General features: G+C 37.8%; 1 protein-coding gene across 1 annotated transcript; it reads right to left on the minus strand.

Annotated features, from left to right (window-relative positions):
• Nucleotides 1-541: 541 nt before the first annotated feature.
• Nucleotides 542-14,082, minus strand: STX12 (syntaxin 12). Its single transcript, XM_032228442.1, has 9 exons — nt 13,804-14,082; nt 10,030-10,099; nt 8,666-8,765; nt 7,567-7,704; nt 5,292-5,335; nt 4,682-4,787; nt 3,404-3,476; nt 2,957-3,039; nt 542-2,188 (listed from the first exon to the last, which is right to left on the minus strand). Exons 1-9 carry the CDS (start codon nt 13,910-13,912, stop codon nt 2,096-2,098), a joined length of 816 nt encoding a protein of 271 aa, XP_032084333.1. The 5' UTR covers nt 13,913-14,082; the 3' UTR covers nt 542-2,095.
• Between the last annotated feature and the right edge of the window lie 255 nt (nt 14,083-14,337).

Raw genomic sequence — 14,337 nt, forward strand, 5'->3', positions numbered from 1 at the left:
CCATCATAAATAGTAACCAGTTGCCAAGCATCTAAAATTTGATCATGTGACCACGGAGATGCAACACTCATTAGTGTGAAAAATGGTTGTAAGTCATCCGTGCTGCTGTAACTTTGAACCATCACTAAACGAATGGATGTAAGTTGAGGACTACCTGTATTTTAGATATCACTCTCTTAGAGAGTTATCACCAGGTAAAATCTGAAATAAAAATTGAGTTGCATTTGATAACAAATAGGGTAGGACGCCTCACTATTACTCCAGACATAACCTTCATTGGCAATGAAAGGAGAGTCTTAGCAGCAGACCCACAAAACGTATGCATTATACATTCTTATTAGAACATAATGAATTTAAGATACTGTTCAGAGGCATGAAACATAAATTTTCAACTGATAACATGAAGCACCATTTGGAATGGAATAACTTTTTCTAACAGTGCAGTCTTGGCCTTCAATTTCGAAGTCAAATATTTTCTCAACAATTTAAAGCCAATTTAAACTGTTCAGGTGATTTCTGCTAAAAAAAGAGACATGTCAAATATTTAAAAATGTTTATTGATATTTAAATGGATGGAATGATAGTGCAAAGAAAGATGTGCAACTGAGGGCATTGTTCTTCACGTAACTTTCACAGTTTAGTCATTTAAACATGTAAAATATGTGAAGTAATAAATAGATGTCAGGAGAAAAACATTCACTATTTGTATACAGAATGTTAACAAGTCAACATGTTAGGCTTTCCATGCCCATTTCCTTTTAAGAGTATCATTGACCCAAATTAGCTATCCACCATAACACCAAATCAGACATAAAATGAAACCCATGGGTCATAAAGACACAGTATAGTGAATCTTAAACTGGCATGCTTCTAATCCTCCATTGATGCAAAAGGTTTAAAGCTTCCTTTTACTATTCAGAACACTTTTCCTAAACTCCCAATATGGAAAATGTTTTTTTAACCCAAGTAGGGTACTAGTATGTCAGGATTAAACTACTTTATACATTTAAATATAAGAGGAAATCAGAACATTCTCACTATATGCAAAGAAGGACAGAAGTCATATCAGCCTCAAGTATGCTGCTAACTTCTTTCATTAAATTTTGTTTTCCTAGTACATTTGACTGTAATATCCACAGATAGTCTAGGAAGGAAGTTGGTACTCCAAACTAGAAATCTTTTGGACAGACGTATTTACCAAAATCCCCAAAAGAAAGGCATAACCTATTATTTCCATTTCAGACTCTCGATGCCAACTTTTTACTGCTATAATATTTAATGTATGTGCTAGTGGTTCAAAGTTGAGAAGAGACAGTAGGATGGGCCATTTCCAAAGACACCTTCATTAAAAAAGACATCTGGACATATTACTAAGCAATTGATAGTCACCACAAAAATGGAGCAAGAGAAACAGGACTTTAAATACAAATATTTTCAGACTAATCATTACCAAACGAGTTTCTGAAGAGAACCGGCTTGAATAAGCCTCATATTAGCTATGCTATGTTTAGGGAAATTGAGATGTTCTCTCTTCACAATTTGAAAAACTTCTTTGTCTGCTACATAAGGTCCTATTTTCCTCCCAGCCCATTGGGCTACACTCAAAGCAGCTTCCGCAAAGTACACACAATTGAAGTCAGGAATTGCTGTTTCAAACAAGTGTGGCAGTTTCCTGTAGGGGGATGCACATCTGGAACAGCTGTGTGGATCACACTGAAAATTGCTTGGGATTTTGTACTTAGGAGTTATTCCTATATGAGTCACTTATAAAACCAGTACACATTAAAAAAGAGTTAGATCTGTAGTGTTTATGGCAATTAACAAACTAATCTAGATCACATCCTTCAATACTTGGGACAGGAACATTCGGGAAAACAAAACGAAGCCCTCCACAAGTTTAGTTACATAAAATAAATTAACATGGACTGTCTTCATGGTTCACTAAATCCAAGAACTAGTTAGCTTCATGTTAGTTTTTATATTATAATTACTAATGGAAAATCAGTTTGTCTTCCATCTCACCTCAATCCCCTCATTCCTTAGGCTTGTCTCAAGGCAGAAATATTAATTGCATATCTAATTCCACAGAAATGCTTCATTTTTGTACTTGCCAAATGATTATTACCAAGATTAAACAGGCTAAAGCCAAGCCAGAAATTAGGATGCAGATCTTCTTGCGTGATTTCTTCTGTTTAAAGCAAAAAATAAAAAATAAAAAAATCACCATAGAGTATACTACAGGGAAAGAGATATACACCCTTTCTGCCAAGAAAAGTGGCAAGAGATGTAACATTCAGCTCCCATTTCAGAATTAAAAGTTACAGTGAAAACCAACATAATTTTAAAAACCTGAGTAACTGGACAGTGGAATGGATCATATAAATCACTTTTTAAAAATGTAAAAAAAAACCCCACAAGTTTTTAACTGGTTGATTCAAAACTACTATTCAGAAAAAGAATATTTCTGTTAGTAAGCATTTTATTTTGTGCAATGTTTGGGTATCTTATCAGCACTAGCACTGATGATGTTAGCTAGTTTGGGTAATGAAACGTCTGCAAGAAAACCACCAAGCTCAGAGCAACAAAGACTCCTCATTTCAACCTTGAGCTACATTAAAAAGTATGCCATAACTTGGAGGCTGGGAAGCCAGAGTTAGCTCTCCCAAGACTGACGCATATAGGCTAAACATGCAGTTGGAAAAAGATCAGAGTTGAGTCAACAGAGAGGTAGACTATAGAAGATTAGCTGCTTGTATGCCTTTCATGCCTCTCAATCTGTCCTAAATCACAAATATTTAAAGGGACTGAATGGAAAGCTATATGTTTCTCATCATTTTGGATCTGAAAACGTTTGAAGTAAGAGACAGAGAAAGACAGCATCTCTGAAAGACAGAAATCCCAACTATGCTGCCCCCACTTCTAATTCTGAAAGACTTTGGGGCTGTACAAAGTTTACCTGATAATAAGCTCCTCTCTGCAACTGTTCATTGGCATTTTCCACATGGACTTCTGCATTCTCTACATTTGCTTCTATGCTATCTATAAAGAAAAAGAACATCCCCTTTAAAACAACAACCCACAACCATCACCACTTATATGATGCTTTTTTCCTACAGTTAAACCTTTTTATATAGCCTGTATAAAGTTATTTCAGCATGAGATTCGCTGTGTGGCATACCCTTTAGCTGTACTAAGGGGTAATCTGCTGATTAATCATTGTTAGCTTCATTTCAGATAGGGGGCTGTCTGTCAGGCCCAAACCTAGAGATCCAAATGAGTCTAATCCTTTATGTGTTTATCGCAAATAGGCAGAATCTTGCCAAATTAAAGCTATAACTTTATAAGCTACTAGATAAATCTAATATAGTAGTTTGCAGCCAAGGAAAAACCACTATTTACTTACCAATCATGTCTCCCTGATCATGGATCATCATAGCCAAATCTTTAAAAATCTGATTCACATCCAAGATATCTGCCTGAAAGGGAAGTTTGCAAAAAAAAATATATATTACCCCTTTTTGTGCTTATATGTTTCTATTATTATTTCGATTATTAAGACAAATAAATATTCCTGTTGCATTTATTTTTTTTCTAAATAACAACCTAGCATGGCTGATTGTCTCACTGTCGATTCTACACTTATAGAAAGAGTCTTTTGTTGTCCTGTATTGCCACTATTGCTGAATCTTTGGATTCACCCTCCTCATTTATTCTTTAAAATGAAATTTCATTTATGGTCATATATCATAAGCGCTATGTCGTCTTCCAGTCTTAGAAGAATACTTGGGTTTTATGTCTGGTTCACCCACCGCTTTCTACTACATCCTCCTCCTGTTTAATAACTGATTGTAAAAGTGCAACCCACGTTTTCCAAAATCCTACACTTCACCTGCTTATCTTTTAAGAAGACACAGGAAAATATCAATGTGCTGCACTTTGCAGCATTCTTCTAATTTCCCAAACACCAATTAGAAAATTTATGAATTTATCAAACACTATCAATGTTGCACATTTTGCTCTTATGTTGAGCTGTTACTAATTTGAGATTGCCTTGAAAGAAAGAAAAGTCATGTTCATATCCCAGGTCCCCAGTGACACATCTATTCACAGATACTATGCCTGGTGCCTATCAGATTCCTTGAACCACCTACTTTTAAGTTTTTTTAAAATGTGAAAAACTGGCATGCTGCCATATAACGGGCCAGCCTCAGGCTATTTCTTAATTTCCATGAATGCCTTTTTCCCTCTACTTTTTCTAATAAAAACCATAGTGATGGGTAGCTCTAGTCTAGATCCTTAGCTTGAATTGTGTTCATTTGCCTAGAAAATACAGTAGCTTAGGTCTATAGACCTAGCTAGAAATATCCTACAGAAGGCAGAACTGAAGGAGATGGCAGTTTGCATTAAGGTAAATGAAGGCTTTCTACCTAGGCATGTTTCTCATGGCAACCATTTTACAAATGGACAAGGCTGGCCATGCCAATCATTCTCCAAGATGTTCTCAAAATTCCAACAGTGGTCCTCAGACCAAAAAGGCATGCTGTACACTACAGTATTAGATAAATATCACAGAGTGCAAATGAAGAGCAGAGAGTGGCTTTTGGCAAAAAGAGGCTTTTGACCCCTATAATGTGCATTTTTTTAAAAAAATTGCATCTAGTTAAATCTATCAGCTACTTACCTCCAATTGCCTAATGGCAGTTTCTCTCTCCTTGATTAACTCAAAATCTTGCTCTGTTATAGGTACGTCTTCTTCCTGAGCCTGCATCTGATCCCATTCTTCATTGCTGAAGGAAATAAAAATGGACAATTCACTCTTCTTGCTGTCCCCAGGAGATCAGGAAAAGGCTATTCAAACACTTTTTAAATTCACTTATATACCGTTACATTCCTTAGCTGTGGAAAATTCTTAGTTGTATTTAATACCACTATTAGATAGAATTCTTTATTGGCCTTGTGATTGGACACACAAGGAATTTGTCTTTGGTGCATACGCTCTCAGTGTACATAAAAGAAAAGATATATTTAGAGCTATATTGTCGACTAATCAGGATGCCAATAAGAAAATCAGGAGTGCATAAGAGAAAGAGTACAAAGCCTGAGGAACATCCTGCTAAACAATGATTTGGCTCCAGTATCTGAATTCAACCACTATTTCTGAATAAAAGTTTGGCGTCATATGAGCAACCTGTGATGAAGGCACATCAGATTTATTTTCCGAATTGAATGTGGATTAGGAATGTTTTTGCAACTGAAGGAACAAGGTAATAGAGATCAGAAAGCAACATTACCTGTCAAATGAGACCAACTGCTCTTCTCTGCGTTTCTCATCTCCCTGGAATGAAACAATTCTAGATCAGTCAAAAATTTACACTGGGAGGATACGATGCAGCAATTAGATCCTTTCTGGCCTAATTAACAACAGCGTTTTTTTAACAAATGGATCTGGGGGATATATTCAAGGCAAAATTAGTTCTTTCATTTAAGAGAGTACCAATTAACCAAGAGAGGTTGTTAATAAAAATTGAACGACTGAAATGGAATTGAACTAAACAGGAAGGGACAAATATCTTACCAAGTAATTATGTCTGCAACAGTATGATAAGTGGTTCCACCACAAAACCGCGTTCTACTAAACCGCGCTCGACGAAACCGCATAGCTGACGTCATCAACAGCGCGACAACAGCGCGGAGACAGAAGCACGCTGTAAACGCTAAACCTAAAATTAACCCCTAAACCTAACCCCCCTAAACCTAATCCTAAACCTAACCCTAAACCTAACCTTTAACCTAACCCTAAACCTAACCCTAAACCTAACCCTTAACCTAACCCTAAACCTAATCCTAACCCTTAACCTAACCCTAAACCTAACCCTAACCCTTAACCTAACCCTAAACCTAACCCTTAACCTAACCCTAAACCTAATCCTAACCCTTAACCTAACCCTAAACCTAACCCTAACCCTTAACCTAACCCTAAACCTAACCCTAAACCTAACCCTAAACCTAACCCTTAACCTAACCCTAAACCTAATCCTAACCCTAAACCTAACCCTAAACCTAACCCTAAACCTAACCCTTACTTTAAGTTGAATCGGCTTGCTTTCAAAGCGCTATTTAAAGCGCCCTTCTTTCTCCGCGCTCGCTGTTGTCGCCCTGTTGATGACATCAGCGACGCGGTTTAATCAGGCGCAGCTTAGTTGAGCGCGGTTTTGTCATGCCACGATGATAATTATTCCTGGCCCCCTTTGAATCACTCAGTCTGTCTAATTTAATCTGCTGGGTGCCAGACTTTGTGTGTGTGTGTGTGTGTGTGTGTGTAAAAGGAACTATGCCATCCAAGGTCACTGCTCTGAAGACTTGTAGTATTTTTTTCTATTCATCAATATGGTCATCAGTCGGGCATCATTGGTCCCTCGCCTCAAGTAACAACTGAACTTTCATTTTCTCCATCCAAATTAGATAAGGTTGGCATAATATTGTATAACAGCTTTGCTGTGAAAGACAGCTACTGTCCTATGTATAGTTCTTGAGTTTGTTTGGAGCTTCTAACAGAGGAGTGCAGCTATTGGTATATCCTTAACCAAAGACTGGAACTCTCCTCCTATCTGGGATGGTCGTCCACTTCCAACGAGTGTCCAGCTTCAGGAGGGATACCCATGGATAGTGAGGGAGGAAGGTGACTGTTAGGAATATAATCTAATGGTTGGGTTGGCAATATATACATCATGTAACAATGTTATACCTGTTTCTTTAAATCATACTGTAAAATGTGATTGGTTGCTGTTTTCCTCAATCGGCCATTAGAGGGAGCCAGAATGACTGTTAGCTCTCTGTTTGTTAGATGCTGGGCTGATCTGATCTGAGTGTTATGGAAGCTGGCTGTTAGAAAGTACCGTGAGCTATTGTAAGTTTTGCAACTGCTAGCAAACTTTGAGTATTGAACTGATTATATGATACTGGACTATGTTATTTGGATTATCCCTTAACTGAAAGACATTGATGACTGACTGTCTTATCTGTGTATGACTTGGACTGTTTGATGGACTCTGACACCACTATTTCCATGAAAGTAAAAGCCTATTTAAACTGCAGTGTCTCTGTATGCTGGTCTGTGTGTTCTCCAACACAACTCTCACAACGCTTCTCTGAACGTACTCGCTCTCCCAAAGGGGAGCTTACCTAACAATGACCACCCACTTAGCCAGCAACTGTAGCAATCAATAGAACGACAAATGTTGCATCCAGATTGCCCTCACTTCCTAGCTACTGTCGTGACAGAGATAAGGACAAGAAGATAATACTGCAGAAAGGAATTCACTTAAAAGTGCAAAGCAACCACCTTCACCTATTTTTTTTCCAAGTGGGCATGAGAACATATATAAAGCCAGATTTTTTTCAGAACTTTCCTTGTTAAGAACCACCTATAGTATGACTTTAGAATAAACAGGGTAGATGTGAAGCTGGAAAATAGGGACATAAGAACCACCAGGTTAATAAGACACTTTTGCCATCTATTTTTCCTTTTAAACAACTAAATTATTCTTTTGTGGAATAACAACTTACAGGGAAACGAGAGCCAGCTCTTGCCCTGGCAACAGTTTCCTTTTCTTTCTCCGAGACTCTTCTCTGCACTGCTTGAAAATTATTTAAGGCTGCAGAAAAGTCATTCATTAAACGCTCCTTCTGAAGTTTCTGCTGGCGCTAGAAAAGAAAAGAATTGTGTGTGATTATAAAAGCAAACTCACCAGCTTCAAAGAAATATTCATATGTTATTTATTAGCTCTTACTGGATATTTTCACAGCTTTCTACATGACTTTTAAGAAGAGATTGGACAATCATTTGTCCAGAATGGAATAAGGTCTACTGCTCGAGGAAGTGGTTGGACTAGAAGACCTCCAAGGTTCTTTCCAACTCTGTTATTCTGACTGATTTAGACCACATTTATCCACTGTTTTATTTCAAAGATTTTAAGGAGATTGCATGTTCACCCAAGACTGGGAATTTGGAGACCAGAGAATCAGTGTGAAAGGTTAGGGTGTGGGCTCAGATTAACATCCATTCACAACGATGAAAACTTGGGGAATGACTGGTTCAGTCCCTCTCAGCCCAACCTCTTATTCCCAAGAGGGTTGCTGGGAATAAAATATTCATATTCTGATGATAAAATGGAAGAATGCTTTGATCAACATAATAATTGCAACAATAAGAAAAGCAGAGGTCCAACACTTCCAGCAAACCAGAGTGTGAAAGAGTGATTTACACCTATTTCATACACTGGCAGGCACTGAAAATTCATTTGTCAACTATATGCACATACTATTTAATGTCCATTATTACAGCAGATGGAATGAGAAATTATTCCGCATCTCCAAAACGCTATTTATACCTTATTCACGCTGAGAACTAGCATATGCAAAATATGTAAATCTATGAATGCCTTCTGCCCCCAGATCCATACCACCATGTTAAACAAGTATTGCCATTCCTGATGATTGAGTATAACATTAAGGCACGGTTCACACATCACCATGTTAATTTATAATGTTTTGCAAACTCAACCATTGTTGTTTTAAACCATGATTAAAAAGCAACGGTGTAATCTGATCAGCAAACCTGTTCAGTTTCACCCAATACATGAAAACCACAGATAAATCCACAAACCTGTTCTGAAGTAGATAAGGGCAATGGAAGGGAGCCTAACTCCTTCAGGTATTCATTAGTCTCTTTGGCAAGCCGGTTTGCTGTGTTTTGCAACTGTTGTCTAGGAATAAAAACACATTTCAGTTACATTTTGGCAAGGTTGTGTCCTAGTTCGATTTCCTTTTAACTTTATACTGCCATCTATTTGAATGGTGATTTGAACTGGATTATTTCTTTATTGACTCAAACTGTTCCCCTTGCCCAATCCAAGATCGGTCAAACTCTGCTTTTCGAATTAAAACAACTAACTTAGATATCCATCCTGCGAGAAGAAACGAGGGAAGGAAAGAGGGAGGGAGGGAAGAAGAAGAAGTAGGACCGTTGTAAGATAAGATGGATCTATGGGATGATAAAAAAGCAATCTTCAAGTATATTGTCAACAGTAGGGAAAATTGTTATAAATACATATTATTAATAACAGTTATGAGATTATATAATTGTGAATGTATATATGAAATTGATAAAATAAAAAAACTTATTAAAAAAAAAGATATCCATCCTGCTTTCAAAACCCAGTCCATTGGATTCAACAGTTTGGTTTTTGTTCCGAATTGTTTCTTCCTTGAGCATTTCTCCCCTACTTGACAATTTTTTAAAGATTGGATTCACAATGTCTCCATTCAGTCTGATTTAAACAACACTCCATAACAAAACAAAACAAAAAAACCCCCAGAACTCCTTGTTATTCAGTGGTGAAAAAAAATGCTTTGAATGTGGAAGTTATTTAAAGCTTATGTCCAAGCCTATTCTTAGAATTGCTGCAACTCCATTATGAACAGATGGAACAGGAGTTTTGCAGATTCTGCTCATAAAGCAGTGGTTTGAGAAGCTGTCCCATGTCACTTTCTTTATTCTCTAGTTTCTTGCTTTCTGGCATTTAATTCTTTTTTTTTTTATTCAGCTCTTGGAGAACAATTGGGGTATGATTTCCTTCTGGCTCTTGTAACAAGGGGATTTTGTTCATATGATTTTTTTTGTTCTTAATTTCTAGAACTTGCGCATTTTAAAATCCACACAGTATTGTGAAAAATCAGTTAGGACTTTCGATATCTTGTAATGCTATCATACAAAATTATCCAGTTGCTGTTCTTATCTATGCACCTGCTCTTTTTCTCTACCTTGTTCATGTTCATAAAACTGAAGCTAAGCTATCCACAAATCACCTTTTTTCTTAACCCATTTGTGTTAGAAATTATTTACAATATTAAATTATTCTAGTCTATGAATTTGTTAGACCACAAAGTTAAGATCTCCAAAATTAACCTGAGTATCTGATTAGCCCTCAAGCCCTGCATACCTTAAAATGCTACTCAGATCATACTTACAAGTTTTCCTGCAGTTTGGTTGAATCCTGCTTGGTTCCCAACTGATTCATCAAATTCTTTATTTGAGAAGCTGTAAAAAAAAAAAAACATATCATTTGGCATGTACAAGTAATCCTCAACTTACAACCACAAATAAGCCCCAAATTTCCATTGCTAAGCGACACATTTGTTAAGTGAATTTTACAACCTCCCTTTCCACAGTTTTTAAGTGAATCGCTGCAGTTGTTAAAATTAGTAACACAGTTGTTAAGTGAATCTGGCTCCCCCATTGACTTTGTTTGTCAGAAGGTCGCAAAAGGTGATCACATAGCAATAGCAATAACAGTTAGACTTATATACCGCTTCATAGGGCTTTCAGCCCTCTCTAAGCGGTTTACAGAGTCAGCATATTGCCCCCAACAACAATCCGGGTCCTCATTTTACCCACCTCGGAAGGATGGGAGGCTGAGTCAACCCTGAGCCGGTGAGATTTGAACAGCCGAACTGCAGAACTGCAGTCAGCTGAAGTAGCCTGCAGTGCTCCATTTAACCACTGTGCCACCTCGGCAGAGAGACATTGCAACCATCATAAATACGAGTTAGTTGCCAACTGTATGGATTTTGATCACATGACTATGGGGATGTGGTAACAGTTGTAAGTGTGAAAAAGATATTAAGTCCCTTTTTTGAGTGCCCTTGTAACTTTGAATGGTCACTAAACAAACCGTTGTAAGTTGAGAACTACCTGTATGTTCCCCACTGAGTTATGAGAAAATGATAGAGTGTGAATTATTTGGTGCAGCACAAAGTCTATGAGTAATTAAAGTGGGTTATTAAACTGAGAGACTACAGTCATAATCCACAACAATGAAGAAAGTCATTTACACTTGACTGCCTTAAACATCAGACTGTTACTTCAAATTCTAGACTCTTATAATCCTCCCCCTGCAAACATTTTTTCAATGACTATGAAGTCATCAGAAACCAAGCTCGACTGAAAAAAAAAATGATTATTTTTTACTTGCAGGACACAAAGAATAAACCAATCAGACACAGTGATCTTAAAGACATCTAGGAAGGATAGAGGGATTGAACAAATAAGTGGAATTGTTGGTTCCAAAGTAATATCCCTCATCTGCACTGACTCTATTTATCTATCTTAGCAGCTGTTCTAGTCCCAAAACAGGTATGCAGCTGTTTTATTCCATCCCTATTGAATAATGGACCCATTCACAACAAATGTGAGCATATAAACCTGGCTTAAAGTCAGAAATGAAGAGTCATCTTCTAAAATAGTTACTGATTACTGATAAGTAATGTATAAATCAGGGGTCTCCAAACTTAGCAACATTAAACCTTGTGGACTTCAACTTCCAGACTTCCTCAGCCAGCCATGCTGGTTAGTGAATTCTGGGAGTTGAAGTCCACAAGCCTTAATATTGCCAAGTTTGGAGAACCCTGGTGTAAAAAATTCCAATGCTCACAACTTGTCTCAACAAAGTTACAACAATGAGTAGATGGCTTTAGCGCACATAAAGACTTAAATAAAATCAGACTATCAGGATGCTAATCTGGCACCATTGAATCACATGCTTAGAGGCAGCTATAATTTTCCAATTATAAATTGAGAAACCAAAACAAAAAACAATCCACTAAAACTCCTGACATTCAACAGAAGAGGGATTGTTTAGAGCTCATGCTATTCTGGGTCCTTTTGGAGAACAGCAATTCATCTAATTCATGTTACTCTGGGCACTTTTTAGGAACAGCAATTATAGTAACATCAACATATTTCTCCCTAAGTCATGGGGAAGGCTGCTATCAAAACTGTTTCATCTATTTATGACTTATTGTTTAAATACGTTGATGTGAGAAGAGGCTAAATAAAAAAAAAATGCCATCAAGGAAATGAGTGAGATTGCTAGTCAGTAATGACATGCACTAATATCTTTTATTACAAAACAAAAACGAAAACAACTCTTCCCTTATTGAAAAATGAAGTTCTGGGATTATTTTTTTGGCAGATATCAACACGCATTCTGTAAATATGTTTTAAAAGTATTGATTCCAATCCTAGCCCATAATGTGGATTTCAGAAGATCTGTTGGAGATTAGATCCCCATAAAAATGAAGACATTCTCTGATGAAGAAGCCAATTATGCGGCTTATAAACTTAAAATAAAAACCCCATCCAGCTGCAGGCACTTTATAGCCTAGTTATGTTGCACACAAAGCTTCAGTCCATTGATCTCTAAAGCCTGCACAAACAGGACAATTCAAGCCTATGTTGATTCCTCAGCAGGCTGCAGGCTGTGCCAGTAGGAGATCATCTCTCATATTAAATGTGGGTGTGATTTGGTCTCATGGGGAAAATTAAGGACCTATTCCTTGAACATTTTTGTCGTATCAGTTTGCCAGCTACAAGCCCAAAATGAAACCAATAGGAGCTATGACTTAACTTAGATTTGCTCATTTTGCTGACCACTTCCTTGTAATGCTATGCAAAGTTCGGTGTAGTATTGAGTTTGTTGGCAAGAAAATGGCAAAGCCTGAATTCCAGCAGTCCCCTGGGCATGAAAGCCAGCTGGAATGAGTTTATGTCAATCACTCTCAGTCCTGTCTACCTTACAGGACTTGTTGTGGGGAAAATAGGAGGTGGGAACAGACATATCATTACCTAAACTAGATCACATCATCAATGCTGGAAGGGAGTGGAGTCTGCTCTTAATTTATATTCTATTGGCTCGGGCTGTCAGTGCTGATGAGAGTGGTCTTGGAATAGCTGTAGTGTTTTATTTTTTTTCCTGTTAAAAATATTTGACTTGTTTAAATATTTACATCACCACCATCTCTATCACACTAAAACTACGGACAGCTTTCTCAAATACCCTGATCTACTGTAGAGAACAACCAGTAGGCAAAAATGGGGATAGATAACACCATTATCATCATCATCATCATCATCATCATGTTAGCTATTAGGAAAGAGATAGTACCTAAGTTCCACTTACAACTATAACCATGTTGCTTGTATCTTTAAAATTGTTTCATTTGTTTCCTAGTATAATTTGATTGCTTATTAGAAACCTATGACTATCACTAAGTTTTGCATTTTATGATTCTTGATGCATGTATTCTATTTTATTTTTGTTTATGTACACTGAAAGCATATGCACCAAAGACAAATTCCTTGTGTGTCCAATCATACTTGGCCAATAAAGAATTCTATTCTATTCTATTCTATTCTATTCTATTCTATTCTATTCTATTCTATTCTATTCTATCATCTCTTTTATTCATTAAACATGAAACTCAGTCAACTGAACATTTAACACCAACATCATTGACTGCCGCTGATGGTTGATAATATTTGTGATACATTTTGAGTGTTCACTTTATTAATTATTATTAATTAGTATTATTCGTATTAATGAGGACAGTCTTCTAAAACGTTGCATGCAAATAGGGATCATGCCTAGACTCTTAGGCTTTGGAACTGATTGCTACTATATTTCTGATCCCAATTCGTAAGTTCCAGTATTTAACATTTTAAACAGATACACACTTTCTTTAAATGTTAGGCGATCGGGTGGATGTGACCAATGAAGACGCGGTGCAAATGCTTTAAAATAAAAGAGGTTAGCGAGAACTGGGAAGGGGGCAGGGGATATAAGAAACGGCGTCATTTCTAAAGGAAAGATTTTTGTTTTGTTTTGTTTTGGAGGGAGGGAGGACGGGATAATCCAGGAGATGATGGGAGTTATGTGGGTCAAAGAGATAGAAAGCATCACTCACTGCATTGTGCCAGGCGCTGGATGTTGGTGCTGCAGGTCTGGATAATGGTGCTGAAATCTCGAACCGGAAGCCCCCCAGGCCGGTAAGTCTCTAACTGTCCGTACGACATAGTTATCTCTAAAGCCTCAGGGAAGGGGAGAGAAAAAAAAATCCAGAAAACACAACAAGAAAACAACCCCAACCGAGAAGGACAAAAACCTCCGATTTATCTGTCAAACCGAGACCCTGCCGACGCCTCCACAACTGCGCACGCGCACCAGGCAGGCCCGACCTTTTCTCTTCCACCCCCCCTCCCCTTTCTCACGCAGGCGCACAGTAGAAGCCTAAACAGGACAGCCCACCTCCCGCCTTTCTCACTCGAGGAAGCGGGAGCTGGTTGGGCGAGGCGAGAGAAAGCCAAAGGGGCTGTACGCATGCGCCTTAGCCGCGAATGCTCGAAGGCTAGGTCCAACCGCCGTTATCTCAAATCGAAGCTCGGTGCCATGGCAACCAGGGGTAGCTTGGTGGCGGCGTCGGCGTTGCTGTTTAAAGGAG

This window comes from Thamnophis elegans, chromosome 12, assembly GCF_009769535.1.
Source record: "Thamnophis elegans isolate rThaEle1 chromosome 12, rThaEle1.pri, whole genome shotgun sequence".
In the NCBI taxonomy this organism is placed as follows: Eukaryota; Metazoa; Chordata; class Lepidosauria; order Squamata; family Colubridae; genus Thamnophis; species Thamnophis elegans.

What these genes read in the sequence shown, in the direction of transcription:
- STX12 (XM_032228442.1), bottom strand. Translation starts at nt 13,912, where the DNA reads ATGTCGTACGGACAGTTAGAGACTTACCGGCCTGGGGGGCTTCCGGTT. An exon ending in CCAGCGCCTGGCACAATGCA is followed by an intron (nt 10,100 to 13,803) that starts GTGAGTGATGCT and finishes TTTTTTTTACAG; the next exon opens with CTTCTCAAATAAAGAATTTG. An exon ending in CAGTTGGTCTCATTTGACAG is followed by an intron (nt 4,788 to 5,291) that starts GTAATGTTGCTT and finishes TATTTCCTTCAG; the next exon opens with CAATGAAGAATGGGATCAGA.